Raw genomic sequence first — 21,328 nt, forward strand, 5'->3', positions numbered from 1 at the left:
CTACAGATTTTCTAATATAGTGCTTCTTATTTTTCCATAAAAATTTAAACAAGGATTGGTCAAATGTCTAAGAAATCCACATAGAGTAGTAAGATGCATCCATTCTTATCTTTTTTTTATTAATTAATATTTTATTTTTTATTGCAATTTTAGAACACATACAAGGCAACATACAAGACACATAAGGAAACATACAAGGGCAATAACATTATATTGGCATCAAAACAAGTACAATATAAGAAGAAAATAAATAAATAAATAAATACAATTATTCAAAGAATAAAATTTAAGGTTTTAAAATAAGTTCTTTTTGCTTTGGCATTTTTTTGTTTCTTTTATCGTGCATAAGTAATGACCTATTTCTATTTTAAAGTGTGTACAATTATTTTATTCACTGCCCATTTTCATTTATGAATAAAACAAATTCCTGATGTATTGAGTAAATTAACAATATGCCACATTTTGAAGTCGACTGTATTCTCATAAAAAATAAGACATCTTTTTTTTTAAATTCCAATGCAATATTCATACTCTGCCTAACAAAAAAGAAAAGATAACACCAAAACTATTGTGTATAAATGCAGTTATAACATAAATGAACAATACTATCTTCTTTATCGTTACAGAAAGCACATTTTAAGACAACATCTTTACAAAAATTACCTGTTTTACAGGATGAATATAATGAACAATTTTAAATGATACCTCTTTGATTTTATTTGTCATACAAAAACGTTTGAAAATCTTAAATGTCTCGTTCCAGTTAACATCTTGAAATTGTGAGCACCGATGGCTGAAGGAATATTGACAATACAAGATAGTTATTTTTTTCTTCTTTTATATTTATACCATCCAATTTAAGACTAAGATCAAAATTTGTATTTTGAATTATACCATTTTCTAATAGTTTCTTAAGCTTAGACGCATCCATTCTTTACAGCGCTTTGTTCATTTCCTCAACCTACCGAGTCTCTCCGGAGGAGTCGACTCAGTGTTTGTTCGATTCGATCTGTGTTTGTCTGCGCGTTGTCAGCCATGTTAGCGCCCTCCTCCATCTCGACCACTGCTAACTTTAGGACATGCTTGCTCCAGGCCGGCTGTGAGGACGAAGAGCGTTAATTCTTTCTATCCGCTTGAAAGAACATTACCAAATTTACACAATGGAGGCCGTCAAGGCGTTTAACGGCGAGGTTTGTATGATTTTGATCTGTATGAAATGATCGTGGACACGATATGTCGAGTGTAGGCCGCTTGTTGTCATCAGTTCGGCTGTATGGTACTGAATTTTTATTAAGCATTTAAGCGAAAATGTTTGACTGTTCAACCTAGATAGGTCTGTTTCAGTTTTAGTATGCGGTTTAAAAAGTCTGTAATTCACTACTTACAGTTACATATTCATATTATTATACTAGCTTTGCGTTTTTACGCATGTTTATAAAAAACCGGCACGGCGGTTAAATTCATTTATTAAATAAACTCCTATGTAGTTTTTTAGTTTACATGCATTTAACAGTTTTAATGAAGTGCTATACTTTTGGAGGGAGATGAACAGCCCTTAAGACAACGCTGATGCTATCACAGGCCCGTTGCAAGTTAACGTTAGCTGGGGTTTTCGGCATCAGGGCACGTTTTAAATCAGACCCCCCAAAAATGCTGCATCCCCCGCGTGTGCTGGCCAACATACTGTAGGCTGCACCAGTGGGTTTTGGGACACGGCCTTTGTTTTTTGCAGCCTGATTTGCTAACATTGCTAACAGTGGCAGAGGATGCTAGCTTTCATGTCTTTATGCATTGATTATTTATATAAGTGTTTTCAAAATATTTTGTTTTCACGTGGGTTGATTTGTCATAATTTGGTTTCAATATTTTTATTATTAGAAATTTTCGCAGACAGTCACTTGAAAATACATTTTTTTAAACATAAAGATAAAACTTGCGTTCTAACAATTAGCCATTTAAATAATAATAATAATAAAAAAAACAACAACAGTCATATAAATTATAATTAAACAAAAAATAAACATACATTCCCCCAAAGAACCACCAACCAGTGCTATCCAACATAGAGGTAAAGTTGGGTTTAAATTCAGATATTCTCCTTAATATAATTTCAGAAATGTATTCTTTGCAATTTATATTAGCGGTCAATGAGTATTAAAGTACAACATTGTTCAAAGTCAATTAGATATGTTACTGTTGTTTTGAAGTCATACTTGCATGCTATTTCCGATCAAATATTCAAAGTAACATGGTAAACAATATAGAGACTTCTAAATGAACGAATGTGCGAATATAAAACCAACTTTACTTCTATCCATCCAACAATAAACGTAGGTACCAAATGCATTGTAAACCATATTGATCACAAATTTATAAGAAGATAATAAAAATGGACAAAATTTTTCCAAATAACAAAACCTTGTCTATTAGAAAATTGATCTTTTTTTAAGTTTATGGACTTTTTAAGTTGAACTGCTTTGTAACAGAGTGTGATTTGTTGGCTATTACTATGACATATTGCAGTAAAATACACAATTATGAAGTACCAGATGCGGCAGTTAGAAACAAAATAAAAACGTTCAGTTTAGTAGTTTAATAGTTTACGCTAGGGCTGCACGATATTGAAAAATCTAGCATTGTGATATTTTTTAATTCTGCGATTGTATATTGCAATATGACGACAAATTCACAAGATGAGCTGAATAACTATTTGAAAAGAATTTATAATTTTAGATTAATTTGGAGAATTCTGTAGGGGAGTGCATCAAATATAAGAAACGGTCTACAGGCACAAATAAATTCATTAGGAAAAAGATACAAATTAAATAAACAGCATTGTTTTTCGAGGACTCCACTGTATTCAGGTATACAGTAATTCAGGCCCGTAGCCAGGGAGGTAAAGTCGGTTTTATATTCGCACATTCAGACTTTCCTCTTAATATTATAATTTCATAAAAGTATTATTTGCAAACTCTAAATAGGGAAATTATATTAGTTGCTGATGACTATCAAAGTACAACATTGTTCACAGTCAAATAAACAGTGTTAATGTTGTTTTCAAGTCATACAGTGCCGTGGTAAACAATATAGGGAGTTGTCACTGAACAAGTGTGTGAATAAACCAACTTTACCTCTATGGGGTTCGGGTGGTTCGAAAGACCCACCTCCAACACTAACAAAGTGTAGAATTTGACCCCTATATGGGCTCGTTTGTCTCATTTTTGACAATAATAACCAATAGAAGAAAGCTTTAAGACAAATTGCGTTTTTAACCATTTAAATGGATAAATTCTAACTGAGGATATGAGCTGGCCAGTTTGTTATATGGTGATAGGCTACAGTAAAAAAAAAAAATATATATATATATATTTAAAACAAGTTTTAATAGATTCCCAATAGTTTTTTTTTTTAAATGTTGAATAATAAAATGTTAGCATTTAAAGTATTTTTTCATATTTCTTTGTTCAAAAATGTTTATTTAAAATTGTAATCTCATTACATTGTTTATAAAATTGTAATAGAGCAATTCCAGCGTTATGGATGTGACGTGCAGTAAAAACTCAAAACATAAATTCACATAAAAAATAATATGTCAACGTTATATTGAAACATCTGTTCATATTTTCCCGAACAACTGACCACAAAATTACAGGATCGGAAAAATATCAATCTGTAAACATGTATTATACTTTAAATGAGTAAAATAAGCATGCGTTATGGATGTGACAAAAAAACTTTGCAGGTTTACAGAGTTTACAACGCACTTCATGGAAATTCTGTGAATTAAGAAAAGTATATGAGTTGGCTCTCTATAAAACAAAAATGATTGGTTTTATTTTATTTCATATTTCCAAATTTATGAGGGAAAAGTGTTGTTATGGATGTGACATCTCTCCGTTATGGATGTGACAGATGTGAAACTGCCACTTGTGTGGTTTTGGTAAATCCAATATAATAGTTTGACAACATTGACCGAAGCATTTTTGAGTGTTTCTAAAGCACTTTAAAATACTTGCTCACACAAAAAAAAACTGAAACTGTTTCCATATTTTGGTAAAAACATAATTTTTTTTCCATGGCAAGGTTGACATTTGCACGGAATTGCTCAATAACGTAATGCACATTTGTAAATAAACATTTTTTAAACACAAAATACTATGGAAAGCACTAAGTAAATATTTTTTGCATCAAAAAGTGTGGTAATGATGGCCATCTGACAAGCTACTCCAGCAAAAATGAGTTCTTAAAAATGTCATAACGGAGTATTTAAACCTCATAATTTATTAGAAAGTGAGGCGAATAAGGGCAAAAAGGTCCAAAAAAGAGCCTGTAATTGAATAATCGAATATAAAATAACACTTCATAGTCTTAGTTTTATAAACAGTTCATTCAAATTAATTGTTAATTTGGTAAAGTTACAAGCAGTACAATTTCTTATGCCTGAATGCTTTTAAAACCCTCACACAATCACAGGCCTCAAAAACACACTGAAAAAATTCAATGATGATTCATTAGATTTATTAAAATGAAGGTAAGGTACAATTTATTTTGGCTGAATTTATCAAACTAATTAAATTGAACATAACTAAATTTAAGTTGTTTAAATTCAGCCCATATAGATTAGTTGCAATGATTTTGCAGAATTTTTTTTTCAGTGCACTTGCAATAAAATATATCAAATTAATTAATAATTTAATAAATTGATAAATTATAATCCAGACTCAACATTGCATATACTAGCAATGTGAATATTTCGAATGATCATGTTGCGATATCGATGCTGAAACGATATATTGTGCAGCCCTAGTATATAAATATATATATATATATATGTAAACCACCTTTAAATGTGTAAATAAATAGACAAATTTTAAAGTTGTGTTTTTTTAAATGACGAAATCAAACAATAAAAAGCACACTAATAAATCAATTAAAATAGACGTTTTTTCAATTATTAAATTAATAATGATTTTTCATTTTATTTTTTTAAGTGACTCTCCTGGTCCTCCATACATAATGGCAAAATAACCAAAATTAAATATATTTTTGTCCTTTTTAATTGTTGTTTTATAAGTGAAATGTGCATTATTCCATTACAGTGTTTCCTCTAGGATTTTTTCCAGCTTTGGCGGCAGACTCTGTTGGCCATTTTACACAGATCTACCACTATATGTGCCGTCAGTATTAAGTCGAGATCGCATTCATTTATTAACCGACGATCATGTCAATCTCTGCGTGAGCGCCGATTTCCTCTGCTCGTGCACAAAACTTCTTGCGCGCCCTTAAATATACGCTGCTCAAGTGCAGATTTTCTTGAGCGCCCTCAAATAAACGCAGCTGAAGTGTGATTTAGTGCGTTTATGTAGCGTCTCCAACATTTATAAGATTTGCTAGGAATATTTATGAATGTCTCTGATAGACTTGCGGAGCAGACCGCGGCATTAATGCGTCCTGAAGTAAAGTGAAACGGCTATAAACTCCAGCAAGATAAAGTCATTATATGCAGAGCCACAGACTTTTATCTATGAATAAAGTATAAGTTTGGAAATTGTTTATCATAACTGAAAGCTACGCTGTGTTTGCTGGTCTCACACATCACGCACCTGTCAGTCAGTCAGTCAGTCAGTCAGCACGTCACCTTAAAGGGTTAAACAGAACGCACAGCACTAATATTATCACAGAAAAGTTTGCGCTGTTATTATTCACTTACCTTTTCATATGTTTTCAGTGCGATTTTAACCCGCTATTTAAAAAACAACCGAATATTTAGAATAAGAAGCTGTAATGTAGCCTATTTTGGTGTGGTGCTCCGCCACGGAAGAATGAATGTTGCGGAAACCATGCATTATAAAAATTGTTTCTCTTTTTGTTTTTTTCAGTTGTACTCATTGAATGAATACAAGCCACCTATCTCCAAAGCCAAGATGACCCAGATTACAAAGTCAGCAATTAAAGCTATAAAGGTAGGTTTAAAAACAAGGTAACACATCTTTAAGGCCCTTTTTAAGTTCTTCTACTAATTCCTCAATTCTCTTATGTAATCTTAGATTTATACTAGGGGTGTAACGATTCACCAGTGCCATGGTTCGGTACAGTTCACAATACTGGAGCCACGGTATGGTTCGGTTCTTTTTGCTGTGGGAGCAGGGCTTGTGGTGTGGCACCAGCAATGTTAAAGAACACTAGATTCACTTTTGACTTAATAATAGCAACAGTTCAGTACTTCCCACACACAGACTTTACTCGGGCGGGCCACACATGTGCAGTTGAAGTCAGAATTATTAGCCCCCTTTTCGAGTTTTTTTTTTTTTTCCTTTTGTAAATATTTCCCAAATAATGTTTAACAGAGCAAGGAAATTTTCACAGTATGTCTGATAATATTGTTTCTTATGGAGAAAGTCTGATTTGTTTTATTTTGGCTAGAAAAAATATTTTTATGGTCAAAATTATAAGCCCTTTTAAGCTATATATTTTTTCGATAATCTACAGAACAAACCATCATTATACAATAACTTGCCTAATTACCCTAACCTGCCTAGTTAACCTAATTAACCTAGTTAAGTCTTTAAATGTCACTTTAAGCTGGTAAGAAGTGTCTTGAAAAACATCTAGCAAGATATTATTTACCGTCATCGTGGCAAAGATAAAATAAATCAGTTATTAGAAATGAGTTAGTGAAACCATTATGTTTAGAAATGTGTTGAGAGAATCTTCTCTCTGTTAAACAAAAATTGGGTAAAAAAATAAACAGGGGGCTAATAATTCAGGGGGGTTAATAATTCTGACCTTAACTGTGTTTTAGTGGCTGCCCGAGTACATTTGGTGATCATTCGCGATTGATTAACCAGTGGAAAATCTTCTCTTGCCCTATACATTTTGTACTGCTTGTTGTGTGTGCGCGTGAGACCTGTCCACAGTCTCACATGCTCTGCAGACCCAAAAAAGATATGCCTTTTGGGTGCTTAAAAATCAGTCCAGCCGTAGTTTCTAAATATTCTAAACTGTCCACGATTTTACTTTCACTTTCTAAAGTTGTTTACTGTATGTGTTTGCATTACCTCTTTATTTAAGCCTACTTTCGCTTGGCTTCACAACTAACTGCACACACACACAGCTATGAGAGAAACATTAATTTTTTAATAAAAGACTCAGAAACACTTTACTATATACTCAGAGAGGACGAAATTACATAATATTCTTGTAATTGTTATAATTTTTGTTTTGTTTTTATTTGTCATTTATCATTTGCTGTATATTTTATTAATTTATTTTGTAAAAATATTACACACTTTATACACATCTAAAATGCTTTGGCAATACAGTACGAAATGTCATGGCAATAAAGCAACTTGAACTTGAGAAAGAGAGAGATCAGCTTTTACCTGTCAATGGGTGCTCATGGCTCCTGATTAGCACAAAAGAGAAATAGTGAATTTCATTTTTTTTTGTTTCAACAGCCTTTGAAAAACTAACCCATTGAAAAAGAAACAGTGTATAATTGGGTTGGGCCGATAGACCATGCCATTGCCGATGGCCAATAGACAACATGATACTGAGCCGGCATCTCCGATCCTCCGCCCCGCCCCCATCACAAACCCGCTCAAGAAAAATACACACTTAGGCCGCGTTTACACTAATACATCTCAGTGTTAAAATGGCATTTTAGAACAAAAATGATCCACATCCACACCGTGTTTTACCTAGCATTTCTGAACAGCCCTTTGTCCACTGAAAACGCACATCACGTGACCACACACAGACACACACTGTCATGCGCTCCTCTGAGCTCCAATAGTATCTGGATGCAGCCTTAATAATGCAAGCTGAGATCACTCAGCGATGCAATGTCAGACACAATGCACTCAAATGGAGCTAGTGCTGTCACTATGAGGGGTGGGGTTAGGTGAGCCCATTAAAAAGCATTGGGTGCAGCCCAGATTGCACTGCACCAGGTCTGCATCCAGACTCCTCTCCTGAGCTCCAGAGAGCAGTGCACGTCGGACAGTTTATCAAGGATGTACCGCTGGATCGTGTCTCACTATAGATGTCAAATGTGATATTCAGACATCCAAAGTCTCCTGGAAGTTCCGGGAGTCTCTAGTCATTTGCAAACTCATAATGCCCACAAACGAGTGGAAATCTTCAGGAAATTGCGTGTCCCCCCCCCATCCCCCGGTCCTCAAATAAGTCACGCACCCTTCTCACTCCAGGATCCCTTCTTGCTCTTCAGACATGTAGCGTGCCAAATTGGCAGACATCACCCAACCCTAGTGTATAACATTGTCATCATGTGTAAAAATAGTTAACTATGACAAAAATGTGTTTCAATCTGGCTACCACCACAAGTATATTACTAACCTGTGGGAAGCACAACAATTAAATTTAACAACTTCATTAACTTTAATATGCTTTGGCTATCTGGCTTTCTTTTCAGAGCAGTCAGCTGGTCTGGGTAAATAAAATGAAAAACATCAACAGCAGACTAGTCAGAAATACATATAATATTATGAATGTATAGAAAAATAATTTTTAAATTCTTCAAATACACCAGACCTTTCAAAAAAATATGGATGTATGTACATGTGTACGTGCAATTTCCAATTGTCTTTCTGTTTGTTTAATAATCGCATTAACAACACTTTAAGACCTCGTGCATGGATAACAGTTTCCAAATTTTCCCTTTAAACATGCTGTAATTGACTTCTCAACATGAATACTGACAAACACCGGCATTTCCACACTTAAGCCTGTATTTGCATCTGTTTTTATATCTGCTGTTAAAAATAAATGATCAACTTGAAGTAGGAGGCAGGTGGATGTTTTACAATCAAACTGGCGTGTACTGTTTTTTTTTTTTTTTTTTTTTTTTTTAAGCAACAAGGCAGAAACAAGAAAAAACACGCTGCACTACTGTCTGAAGTGTCTGCAGTGATTTAAATGACATCACTTATATATTCCACTTATTTCCAAACCAAGCAAAGATGCTATACATAAGCATACCTATACAAATAAATGTAAAGAGAAAAAAAAAAGTAGACGGGCGATATAAAGATGCAAATTCCCACTCTCCCATTTTCCATTTTTGGAGCATACAAAACACAGTGTATATGTAAAAATCTTCTAAACTTAATACACTGAAAAAAGTGTTGCATGCAAAACTGTTGCAAACAATTTATTTGTGTTGAATTTAAACGAAAAAATTGAATTTAATAATGTTCAACTTAATTTGATTGTTTAAATTCAGCCCAAATCAATTGTTTACAAATATGGTAAATCCAAGGAATCATCTTTGAATATTTTTTTTCAGTGTAGCATTTAATGAATTTTTTTGAACACAGGAGATAAAAAAAAACGTATACAGAAAACAATGTAATTACAAACAATGTGTAAGTGGGTAACTTTCAGGTGTAAGTAAAAAAAAAAAAAAAAGGTATTGAACTCGTCACTATTGTTCTCAGAAAGCATGAATATGCTGTAACAACCAAACTAATGCATTCATATAAAGAAAGCACAACTAATTAGTTTAGAAATGAAGTTTTTTTTACCGAAGTGAAATGACAAAGGGAAAAAGCATTAAATACATGAAGAAAGGGTGGTGTAAAACGACATGGAAAGCCCAGACAGTAGCTGAAATACCACAGTAGTCATTCAGCAACTCTCGCTCTTCTGTGTAAATCGACATTAGCTGCTTCAGTCCCAACACCTACATTAACTGATGGATGAAGATAGAAGCAGGGTGGACATTTCAGCAAGTCAGTGATCCCAAACACAGCCAAGTAAACCCTCAAGTGGTTTCAGAAAAGAAAATAAAGCTACTAGAATGGCCCAGCTAATAACCTAACCTGAATCCCACAGCAAATGCAAAGTAAAGGTCAGAGTTCATAGGCGAGACACACAGAACCATCAAGATTTGAAGACTCGCATCTGAGCAGTGCATGTGACTCCATGTGAAGCAAAAAAAAAAAAAAAAATCCTTTTGTACTGAGTATTAAATCAGTTTCATTAGTTCAGTAACCTCTCCTTGTATTACTTTTTATTTTGCCAGATATATTATTATTTCTACCAAAATATGTCAATTTGATGCCAACAGCTTATTTCCCTGCTGAAAAATCCAGCTTTAACCAGCCTAAACTGGTTGGCTGGCTTTAGCTGGTTGACCAGCCTGGTTTTAGAGGGGTTTTGGCCATTTTCAGGCTAAATTCCAGCCTGGTCTTAGCTGGTCAGGCTGGGATATGACCAGCTAAAACCAGCTTGACTAGCCTAACCAGGCTAGGAACCCAGCCAAAACCAGCTGTGTCCAGCTTAAACCTGGCTGGTTAAGCTGGTTTTAGCTGGTCATCTCCCAGCCTGACCAGCTAAGACCAGGCTGGAAATGGCTGGAAAACAGCCTGGAAATAGCCAAAAGCCCTCTAAAACCAGACTGGTCAACCAGCTAAAACCAGCCAACCAGCTTAGGCTGGTTTAAGCTGGATTTTTCAGCAGGGTTGGAAAGATATTGACCAGGAAAAATCATGACGTGTTCAGTACTTATTTTACCCACCATATCTCTTTTACCTGCATGTATCCTAATAAATTTCTTAATTTTAACAACTTAAGTTAATAACTAAATACACTTTATCATAAAATATTGGCCGATTTTAAAAATGTGTTTGTAATTTCGTTTATAGAAATATATTTCACCATACAACACATTTTTAGCCTATTGTTTAATTGTAAAAACAGCAAAAGCAAATGAAGTACAGTCTGTTTCAATAGGCTTTTATTAATAAATGAACACAAATACAATAACAGACATGCATATACCACACATCGGGCTCCAGACTCTGACCAAATAGTCACATTTTGTTTGCAAAATTATATCAAATGAGTGTGCGCTCGAGTGGATTACATTCTCATCCAATCACTGTTTTTCCCTCCCTCCCTGCAGTTCTCTATACTGCTGTATTTATATGCATACTGCTGCTGGAAAGTATGAGGAAAAGACAGCTTTTAGGAGATGGCTGTGAGGTCATCTTAATATTACAACTCTCTCCTGTGAAAAGCACGAATGTAGATTAAAGAGGGGAGGATCATTTTGTATCGCTGGAATTTGGTGACTTGGGGGTCTCATTTTAAATGTGGCTTTTGCACAGAATGTGGTACCAGCTTTTAAATTGAGCAAAAACTAAAATCTTTAAGCTTAAAGCTTAAATCTTTTAGCATACATTTGATTAAACCTTTTTAAATCATCCTATGAGCAGTAATCATTAATGCATAAATAATAAAAAAAATGGATGTTGGTGTTTGTTAGCTTTTAGGAAGGTTTGCAAAGTTTTATAAATGAGACCCCTGCAATGGAAACTAAACATTCACCAGTTGTGGACTAGCAGAGAGTGAACTACAGCCACATAGAGCAGAAGGTTGGACTGATATTAAATTCATTATCATTATTATGTGTATCATTGTTCTTGTTATAAAGATTCTTATGGTCATGAAAATCATATATAAGTTATGGCACTTTGTGGGAGCTAAAGTTGGCTGACTTGTACTATTCTTCTAAGACTTGTGTTTTCAAAAGTCATTGTTTTAAAAATATGCCCCGAGACAGAAAGACTCTGGCTTTGTATTGGCTGAATGCACATGTTCATATTTAGATCTCATAATTGGATTATTCAAAACACTCTTGTATTCATTATTAATGTATTTAACATTCAGTGCATAATGAACTGTAAAAAAAAGAGAAGAGCATAGCATCAGAAAGTGTTAACTTTCCTTCCTCTGTGCTTGACTTGTCAATAGGGCAGTATTGCAAAATTGTGATGGACCTATATAGGTATACTTTATAGGAGTTAATGTGTGTGTGTATGCATGTATATATTATTTTGGTCCCACTTTATATTAAGTGTCGCTAATACCTGTGAACTTGCACGGTTACTAGATGTGGAAGAAGTATGTAACTTCAGCGTATGTACGTACACACTGGTACATAGTATTTACTTGTGTAATACTGGTGTAACAACACACTGAATAGTATGTGTAAATTCAAATGTGTAACAGGACATTAATAACACAATCTTTGTTAAACTACCCCTTTAATGTGAATTACTGATGTGATTCTACAATTTACCTTTAAACATATAACCATAAGGCATTTGTATATTTCTATATACACTCATACTTTTTTGGCAGAAGTTAAGTTGCTGTTGTTAAACAGTTGCACAAAGGTTTAGGTTTTATATATTACACAGTAATTTGTGACCATTTTAGGGTGCTTTCACACCTACACTTTTGTTTCGGAATCTTTCTCGTTTGCGCAGTTAGCGCGGTTCATTTGGCATATATGAAACCAGCAATCGCGCTCAGATCCGCGCCAAAACAATCGCTCCGAGGTCGCTTGAATGAGGGGGTCTCGGCTCGATTGAAATGAACTCTGGATCGATTGTAGTGAGAAAGCAAACGATCCGAGCGCGGTTATATCGCAGTGTTTTATGGATATGTAATAGGCATACGGCTACATGAAGAGAGAATTGTGAGTAGGGCGGGAGGTCATTCAACAGACATCTCCTGGACGTTTCGGTAGTCTCCCACAAATGCACAGAGACGCCCGCAAACGAGTGATAATCTCCCGGAAATTGCACGTCTCCCTACCGGTCCTTAAATATGTCACGCACCCTTCTCACCCCTCCCCATTGCATCCCTCCTCACTCTTCAGACACGCCCTGTCAACCCCGCCTCTCACCCAATCAACCCCATCCCCCCCACCCCCCCCCCCCCCCCAATGGGGGCAAAATAAACCATGAAACTCTGACCAATGTGAGGAGAGTTTACTCACACGTGACACGTAGGAACTTTGCCATGTGAAAGTGAACCGCACCAAGCGCAAAGAGCAACAATGTAACAATTGTAATCTCTGTTCTTTCAGAACAACTGAATCGATGAGTGCCATCTGAAATTTTCTTCTAAAATTTTCTTCTCATTTTTCTCAGCCTTCAATAATTTTGTGCAGTTATTTCACTTAAAAGGAAATGCAAAGAACCTATTTGCCATAAAAATGGATTTCCTGAACATACTCACAGGAGCTTGCAAATAATGCTCATTTTAAAAGAAAGTTTTGGATGGCATTTAGAGGTTTTTGCACTCTTTTCTGAACTCTTCATATGCTTGTTTTATTTTATGAGCATAATGTATATAGTGCAATGCTTATTGACCTAGTCTTTAACAATGGGCTATAAAATAGCATGTTGTCTTCATTTAGTGATATTAAACCACGTCTGGTCACAAAAATTAGTAATTTAAAACACTGGAAGGCTGTTGTGAAGTCTTTTTAGAATAAAACTATGGTTATAAATCTGTTTGCAAACGACAATCACACACGTGTTGCTGTAATAACTCATCTCACAGACAAATTTTAGGTTTTATTCGTATTATAAGTCAAATGATTTTATCGCGGGGAGAATTTTTACATGTATGATGCAGTCGATATGATGTCACCATTTCTATTTGTGATCCAGCTTTAGAGAGAGTCAGGGACTCATCATTTAAAGAGGCTTAAATCAAAATGGGTTGCTGTGAATGAGGGAGTTTTGACATGGTAAAAAGTGTTTTATTGACTTTTTCATCAGTAAGAAATGTGCATATGATGTCCACTGTAAATGCTTGCTCATTTCTTGTGAAATCAAGATCCATCATCAAGAGGGATGCTTGCACATAGAGTTGCGGTCTACACTCTCTTCTCTTCCGATTGGCAAAGATGTCTTATGGATTTTGTTGGAAACAGTAGCCATTTCATGCCGACCAATCACAGAGCTTGCGGTATCCGTCATTGTGACGTGTAGTCAGATTTTTTGAGAGGTGCGCTTCGGCGTCAACCAGGGTTAATGCTATGTGACTGCGCGAAGGCTGCACCAGACCATACGCGTTCACTTGACACAGAAGTATAAATCAGCCTTAAAATGCCCTGTAGAAACAAAGATGAATTTAAGTTGAATGAGTGGTAAAAACATGCATGTGCCTTTATATATTGGTATATGGTGGAATATATTGTTTTTTTTATTTATTGTTTACTTATTATAGATAGTAATATCATTAGTTTTCAGTTTAAAAACCTTTTCACTTTTAAAGCTGTTCAGTTTTAAGTAGGGTTGTAACGGTATGAATTTTTTACGGTATGATAATCGTCTAAAACAATACCACGGTTTGACGGTTTCGTGGTATACGGTATGTTACAAATGTTACAAAATAATAAAAAAGTGAAGCAAATTTAACTTTTTCCAAATAATATATTTTCAGTTACTATAAACAACACCACTTACAATGAACAAATAAAAAAATAAGAAAATAATAAATAATGTGTCAAAGTCCAAATAAACATGGTGCAAATCCTCAGTAAAAAAATAGATATAAATATTTACTATACTATAAATAGTTACATAACGAAACTAGATACAATATGGAACATCCTTAGGTTTTATGTGCCAGCATGGATATGGTTGTCTGTGGATATGGATTTGGATATGGTTGTCTGCAATGCAGACAAACAGCTGCACCTTCATTTGCGTCTTTTGAAAACAGCAAGAGCAGCAGTTCGTCTTTGCTGTGTCACTGTTTTGTCATGTTTCTGTGCTGCTGTGCATGCAAAAGTACTTAGTATGAGAATTATTTCATGCAAAACTTTTTTTTTGCGTTTTATTTAGCCGCGCATAAATGTATGCCTATCTCTCATTCCGTGTTGTTCAAAAAGCTCGTTTTCGGTCCACAAACAAAAGCGAAACCTATGCTTATTGGTTGTGATATAGCGAGTTTGAACCAATCTGGGCATGGAGGAGGGACAATGCATCAATGTATCGTGTCTGTTTTGTCCGGAGACACAGTGACGAGCCTTTCTTTGTCAAATCAGCGTTGTCAAATTTTGATGACGTAACCGCACTGATTCCGGAGCCGCGAATGTTATGTGATACAGCACTGGAAAGCTGGAGATTCTCTTCTTTATGCCAATCTTTGAATTGTATGAATCGGATCAGCGGATCAAAAGTTATTAAACATTTAAGAGCAATACTTATTTTTAGCCGCGGGCGGCTGTCTCGGTCTTTAAGGGTTAAAACCGTTGATATGCAATTGTTCATGGTATGATATTCGAGCACGTTCAAATCGTGGTAGACCGTCATACCGGTATATTGTTACAACCCTAGTTTTAAGTAGATGTTACTTCAGTAAGGTACAGTAATTCTTTATTACTCTCCAGGTTGGCAGTAACAATGTGGTTAGATCTCCCCAACTCAATCTGAAAATGTAATATGGTCAATACAAGTCTTGTATATCAGTTTTCTAACTGTATTCTTACTTCTGTGTCTCAGAATGACTAATTGTGTTGGTGGTTCAGGGACTTTGCCGTTGTTGCATACTTGGTATATTGAACTCCTAATGCATTGCTTGTTTTTCTGTGAATAACACCTCTTTCCCCTTCCCTCAGCAGCTCTCCCAGCTCCCCCAAAGCACTGAAAGTGAAGCAGGAGGATGGGGCGAGAGAGAGTTTCAAAGAGATAAGCGAACCCCTAACCAGCTTAGGTAGGAGATGGGCTGTTTCAAAAGGAGGATGGAAAAAGCCACATGAGAAATAACTCAGATCGTTCTTTAATATAGACAGGAAAATAGGGGGACCCTTATGGTCCCCAGGGTTCATTGCTCAGTGCTTCAATGATGTTCATCACACCTGTGTTCATGCATTGTGGGTTGAGAACGATGCCGCTTGAGGGGTTTTCAACAGAACTGTTTACTTTTATGCCTGCAGATGGTAGCCCTAGTATCTCCTCTTGGTGTCATGTTAACTATAATCAGTTTGTATGGAGAGCTAACTTAACTAACGCTCTTTTTTTTAATATATAGTAGAGGCTAGATTTTGCTTGACTAAGAGCAAATGGCTGTGGTTTTGGAACAGTTATTGATTGTCATCATGAAGGTTAAAGAATATTCAGTCAAAAACAGGACGGCAATAATATCAGGGCTTATTTTTTTTTAATTCTACCAATATAATTATTTTCTGGTTCTTGTTTCTAGTAGAGTTAACAAGTGTCTTTTGTTACCATTTAGTGCTAAAAGTTTAAAAACATTAATTTCCCGCTAACATTTGAGTGCTGTTGAGCACGCCCTACTTAATGATAGACGTGCGCGCGTCTACTATTTAAGACTCTGCGAATATCATGTGATTGACAACTGTCTTCATGTGCTCAACAGAAATGACTGTGATTGGCCGAGAAGGTCATCGTTTCACCACTGTTCATCCAGTGCAAACACAGATACCTGGACACTGAAGCATCCACTGAAATGTCTGTGTGTCTGTGCTTACACTCCGTGCAGAGTGGTGAACTAATGACCTTCTCGGCCAATCACAGTCATTTCTGTTGAGCACATGAAGACAATTGTCAATCACATGGTATCCGCAGAGTCTCAAATAGCTGACGCAAATACTAAATGACATTTTTAGATGAATTATACCTTGTAAATACAATATGTCACTCTTTTAACATCATTTGGAGGTGTCTATGTCGCTAAGCAATGTATGTGAAGCAATGAAAAGACTCGTGCGGCTGCCTTTGCTTCTCTCCTGAACATGAAAATATGATTGGTAGAATCATAGAAATGCTGGATTAAGATCGTCTAGGGGGTCGAATTGACATCGCGATCTTTTTTCGAATTATTGTGCTGCTCTACTTTCTAATTTAAAAAAAAATACCACAATAGTATTGACTGTGTGACTGAATGAAATGTTTATTCTTTTCAGCTACTAAAGTAATGCAGTAAAGAGCAGTTTTTCTTTATCTTTATTTTTGCGATTTGTCATTAACAGTGTGTGTTATGAGTGATATATTGTGAGACATCCATTTTCCCTTCAACTGTTTACGTTCGCCTTAGACAGCAGTGTAGAACTACCACACAGATTTAATTATTTGCTGTTCTAGCATAAAAAAAGCATGACAAGTGAATTGTGTTTTAGGGTCCGTGCAGCGGTGCTTTCTGCAGTTCTTTGTCATGGTTCTTAGGTTACTTTGGGAAAGAGCTTTTTCAGGAAAATTTCAGGTCATACAAAATCTAATTTTAGTTTGAGAATGACGTTATGTGCTTGAAGAAATTGTTCACCCAAAAATGAAAAATCTGCCATAATTTTCTCACCCTTATGCTGTGTTCACACCAGACGCGGAACGTGCGGATAAATCGCGCGTAAATAGTTGCGTGAACATTTGAGGTTACTCGCTTTATTCGCGCGTCAAACCCCGCTTTATTCACGCGTCAAACCCCGCTTCATTCGCTGGTCAAACCCTGCTTCATTCGCGTGTCAAATTCACTTCAGAACAGACGCGGATTCACGTGATGGGCAGGGCTTCCGTCTGCCCCGTGTCTCTAGCTTCATAGCTAAAGGGCTAACATGGATTTTGTGAAGAAAATAACAGTGTTAATGTGCTTTATGAAGGCTGTAAAACAACGTCAATACGTTTAGAGCCGTGTTTGAGTCCACTACACCCTTTCAGAGGTGCATCCAGCTCTTTAAGTTCATAAACTCCTCCAGAAACTGAACCTGGCTGATGGAGGTTTTCAGCGGTGCTTCTGACTGAGCCCAGCCCAGTTTGATGAACTTTTTGTCGGTCTCTGCTGGGGGATGTCCCCTGGGACACCGACAACAGCCGATATGTCACAATCACGCCCCCACAAGAGCAAGCTCCTGATTGGTTAACGCGGCGCGAATGTTTGCTGAAGTTCAGATTTTCTAACGCGAGTGATTCGCGCGAAACGCGCATTAAGCGTGTCAAACGTGCAAAACGCTCAATTCGCGCCACGCCATTCGCACCGAGCAATTCTCGTCATTCGAGCCGCGCCATTCGCGTGTATCGCGCCGCAGGATGTCTATTCGCGCGTTTGCATTGACTTAACATCTAAATCACTCGCATTTGACGCGCGTGCCGCGTCTTGTGTGAACGCAGCATCAGGCTGTTTTAATTCTGTATAAATGTCTTTTGTTCTGCTGAACACCAAAGAAGGTATTTTGAAGAATGTTGGTTACCAAACAGATCTCGCCAAAAATATCAGGGCTTATTTTTTTAATTGTACAAGTATAATTATTTTCTGGTTCATGTTTCTAGTAGATTTGACAAAAGTCGTTCAATACTAATTGGTACTAAAAGCTTAAAAACATTCCTTTTCTGCTAGCATTTGATTGCTGATGAGTGCGTTTTTGTACGTGTTCACATGCGCAACAGAAATGACTGATTGGTCGTGAAGGTCATCGTTTTTCCACTGTTTATCAAGTGCAAACACGGATACCTGGGCACTGAAGTGTTTCAAAGCTGCGTTTATCAATCCATTAGCTGATCACTTGCCTGACAGCATAGACCAGGGGTGTCCAAACTCGATCCTTGAGGGCGGGTGTCCAGGAGAGTCCAACCCTACCCTGCTGAAAAATCCAGCTTAAACCAGCCTAAGCTGGTTTTAGCTGGTCGACCAGGCTGGTTTTAGAGGGGTTTTGGCCACTTCCAGGCTGGTTTCCAGCCATTTCCAGCCTGGTCTTAGCTGGTCAGGCTGGGAGATGACCAGCTAAAACCAGCTTGACCAGCCTAGCCAAGCTGGGAGTCCAGCCAAAACCAGCTATATCCAGCTTAAACCTGGCTGGTCAAGCTGGTTTTAGCTGGATTTGGCTGGTCATTTTCCATTCAAGTTTTGTTTCCTATATGGTCTTCGATACACATGTTCAGTAGTGTTTCTGTTCCAACGACCGTATCTAGTGGGAGCGATTTGTTTACTGTATATTCATTGATATTTGTTCCTTTTTTGGTACTTTAGTTGCTATAATGGTTATGTGAATTCTATTTAAAAAAAATATGTTATTCATATTAGTTTATTTCTATCTGAACAAATAGACGCACTTTGAAAGTTGTACAAACTATGTTTTAATCAAAAGACTGTATGGTCTTGCCTACTGTGTTCTGACCAACAGACTGAAGTGACTATCACATTTGATCCAGCAATAGAAACCAGTACAGCTCTTCTAGAATCCAACATAAGTGTATTTTCACTACTATAGTAAAAACCACCTAGTTGTATTGTTTCTATCAAAAGCACTTTTTGGATGTGCAACTAATATATAGTATATTTATTAGATTACTCTAATGCAGGGGTTTCCAAACTCAGTCCTGGAGGGCCAGTGTCTGGGATAGTTTATCTTCAACTTGCTTCAACACACCTGCCAGGAAGCTTCTAGTATATCTAGTAAGAGCTTTTAGCAGATTACCAGGTTCAGGTGTGTTTGATTAGGGTTGGAGCTAAACTCTCCAGGACACTGGCCCTCCAGGGCTGAGTTTGGACACCCCTGCTCTAATGTATATTTCATGCATCTATAAAGTAATTCGATTGAAAACTAGATTATTAAAGTTCGTCGAGACAAACTTTAGGCTGGCTTGAGAAAGTCTGTTAGAAATAGTTTGTTTAATTTAAACAGTTTTAAAAAGTATGAAACAATGATGATAGATAGATAGATAGATAGATAGATAGATAGATAGATAGATAGATAGATAGATAGATAGATAGATAGATAGATAGATAGATAGATAGATAGATAGATAGATAGATAAAAACAGTTTATAGATAGATAGATAGATAGATAGATAGATAGATAGATAGATAGATAGATAGATAGATAGATAGATAGATAGATAGATAGATAGATAGATAGATAGATAGATAGATAGATAGATAAAAACAGTTTATAGATAGATAGATAGATAGATAGATAGATAGATAGATAGATAGATAGATAGATAGATAGATAGATAGATAGATAGATAGATAGATAGATAGATAGATAAAAACAGTTTATAGATAGATAGATATATAGATAGATAGATAGATAGATAGATAGATCGATAGATAGATAGATAGATAGATAGATAGATAGATAGATAGATAGATAGATAGATAGATAGATAGATAGATAGATGATAGATAGATTAAAGCAGTTGATAAATAGATGGATGGATGGATGGATGGATGGACGGACGGACGGACGGACGGACGGACGGACGGACGGACGGACGGACAGACAGATAGATAGATAAAAACAGTTTATAGATAGATAGATATATAGATAGATAGATAGATAGATAGATAGATAGATAGATAGATAGATAGATAGATAGATAGATAGATAGATAGATAGATAGATAGATAGATAGATAGATAGATAGATAGATGATAGATAGATTAAAGCAGTTGATAAATAGATGGATGGATGGATGGATGGATGGACGGACGGACGGACGGACGGACGGACGGACGGACGGACGGACGGACAGACAGATAGATAGATAAAAACAGTTTATAGATAGATAGATATATAGATAGATAGATAGATAGATAGATAGATAGATAGATAGATAGATAGATAGATAGATAGATAGATAGATAGATAGATAGATAGATAGATAGATAGATAGATAGATAGATAGATAGATAAAGATAGATAAAGGATAGATAGCTTTGAGGTCACAAAGTTAGATCTATTGTTAAGTCAATGACAGTCTTTTGCAATAAAAGTCTATGGGGCAGTTGTTGCTAGGGTGCAGTATCTGGTAGTTAGGGTGTGGCTAGAAAGTTTAAAGCTCATCAGTTATTGGCAGTTTGGTAGTCTGAGTTAAATGAGCTTAGCTATTAGTCTGTAAGACAGTCTAATGCAGAGTTATGAGCTCACAAAGTTTGATCCCATGTTAAGTCAATGAGAGTCTTTTGAATGGAAGTCTATGGGACAGTTTCTAGGGTCCAAAAGTGGTTGCTAGGGCGTGGCCAGAAAGTTAAAACCTCATCAGTTATTGGCAGTTAGGTAGTCTGAGTTAAATGAGCCCAGTTAGAAGTCTGTATGACAGTCTGATGCAGAGTTATGAGGTCACAAAGTTTGGTCCAATGTTAAGTCTATGGGATTTTTCCGACGGTCCCGGGACGTTTTTCGGAAAATCGAAAGTCGGATCAGTCGGAAAAGATATGGCATACCGAGTCAGAATAGTTTGGAGGTCTGATGTGAGTTTGGTGGTCATAGCTCGAAAGCTCTAGGAGGAGATAGATTTTGAATTTTAGTCTCAGAAGAAGAAGAAGAACTAGATTATTAAAGTTCGTCGAGACAAACTTTAGGCTGGCTTGAGAAAGCTTTAATCTTTAAGTTTTAAAAAGCAATTTTAAGTTTAAAGTAGCTTAAAGTTTTAAAGCAGTTTAAAGTTTTAAAGCAGTTTAAAGTAGTTTAAAGTCTTAAAGCAGTTTTAAGTTTAAAGTAGTTTAAAGTTTAGCATGATTCTAGCATGAATTAGCATGTTGTTAG

The 21,328-nt window shown here is 36.0% G+C and overlaps 1 protein-coding gene across 3 annotated transcripts in view; it reads left to right on the top strand.

Annotated features, from left to right (window-relative positions):
• The first annotated feature begins 1,008 nt into the window (after positions 1–1,008).
• The window catches only part of scaf8 (SR-related CTD-associated factor 8), a 65,244-nt gene continuing 44,924 nt past the window's right edge, over positions 1,009–21,328 (top strand). The window contains exons 1-3 of one of the 3 annotated variants that reach the window (XM_087288630.1): positions 1,036–1,190; positions 5,880–5,963; positions 15,449–15,543. Coding sequence is in view for 1 of the 3 variants with exons in the window: in NM_001436747.1 (NP_001423676.1) it covers positions 1,161–1,190; positions 5,880–5,963 (114 nt within the window). In the remaining 2 variants the exon portion in view is untranslated. 3 annotated transcript variants of the gene reach the window in all.

The sequence above is a fragment of the Danio rerio genome, chromosome 17 (genome assembly GCF_052040795.2).
Source record: "Danio rerio strain M-AB ecotype USA chromosome 17, GRCz13ab, whole genome shotgun sequence".
NCBI lineage: Eukaryota > Metazoa > Chordata > Actinopteri > Cypriniformes > Danionidae > Danio > Danio rerio.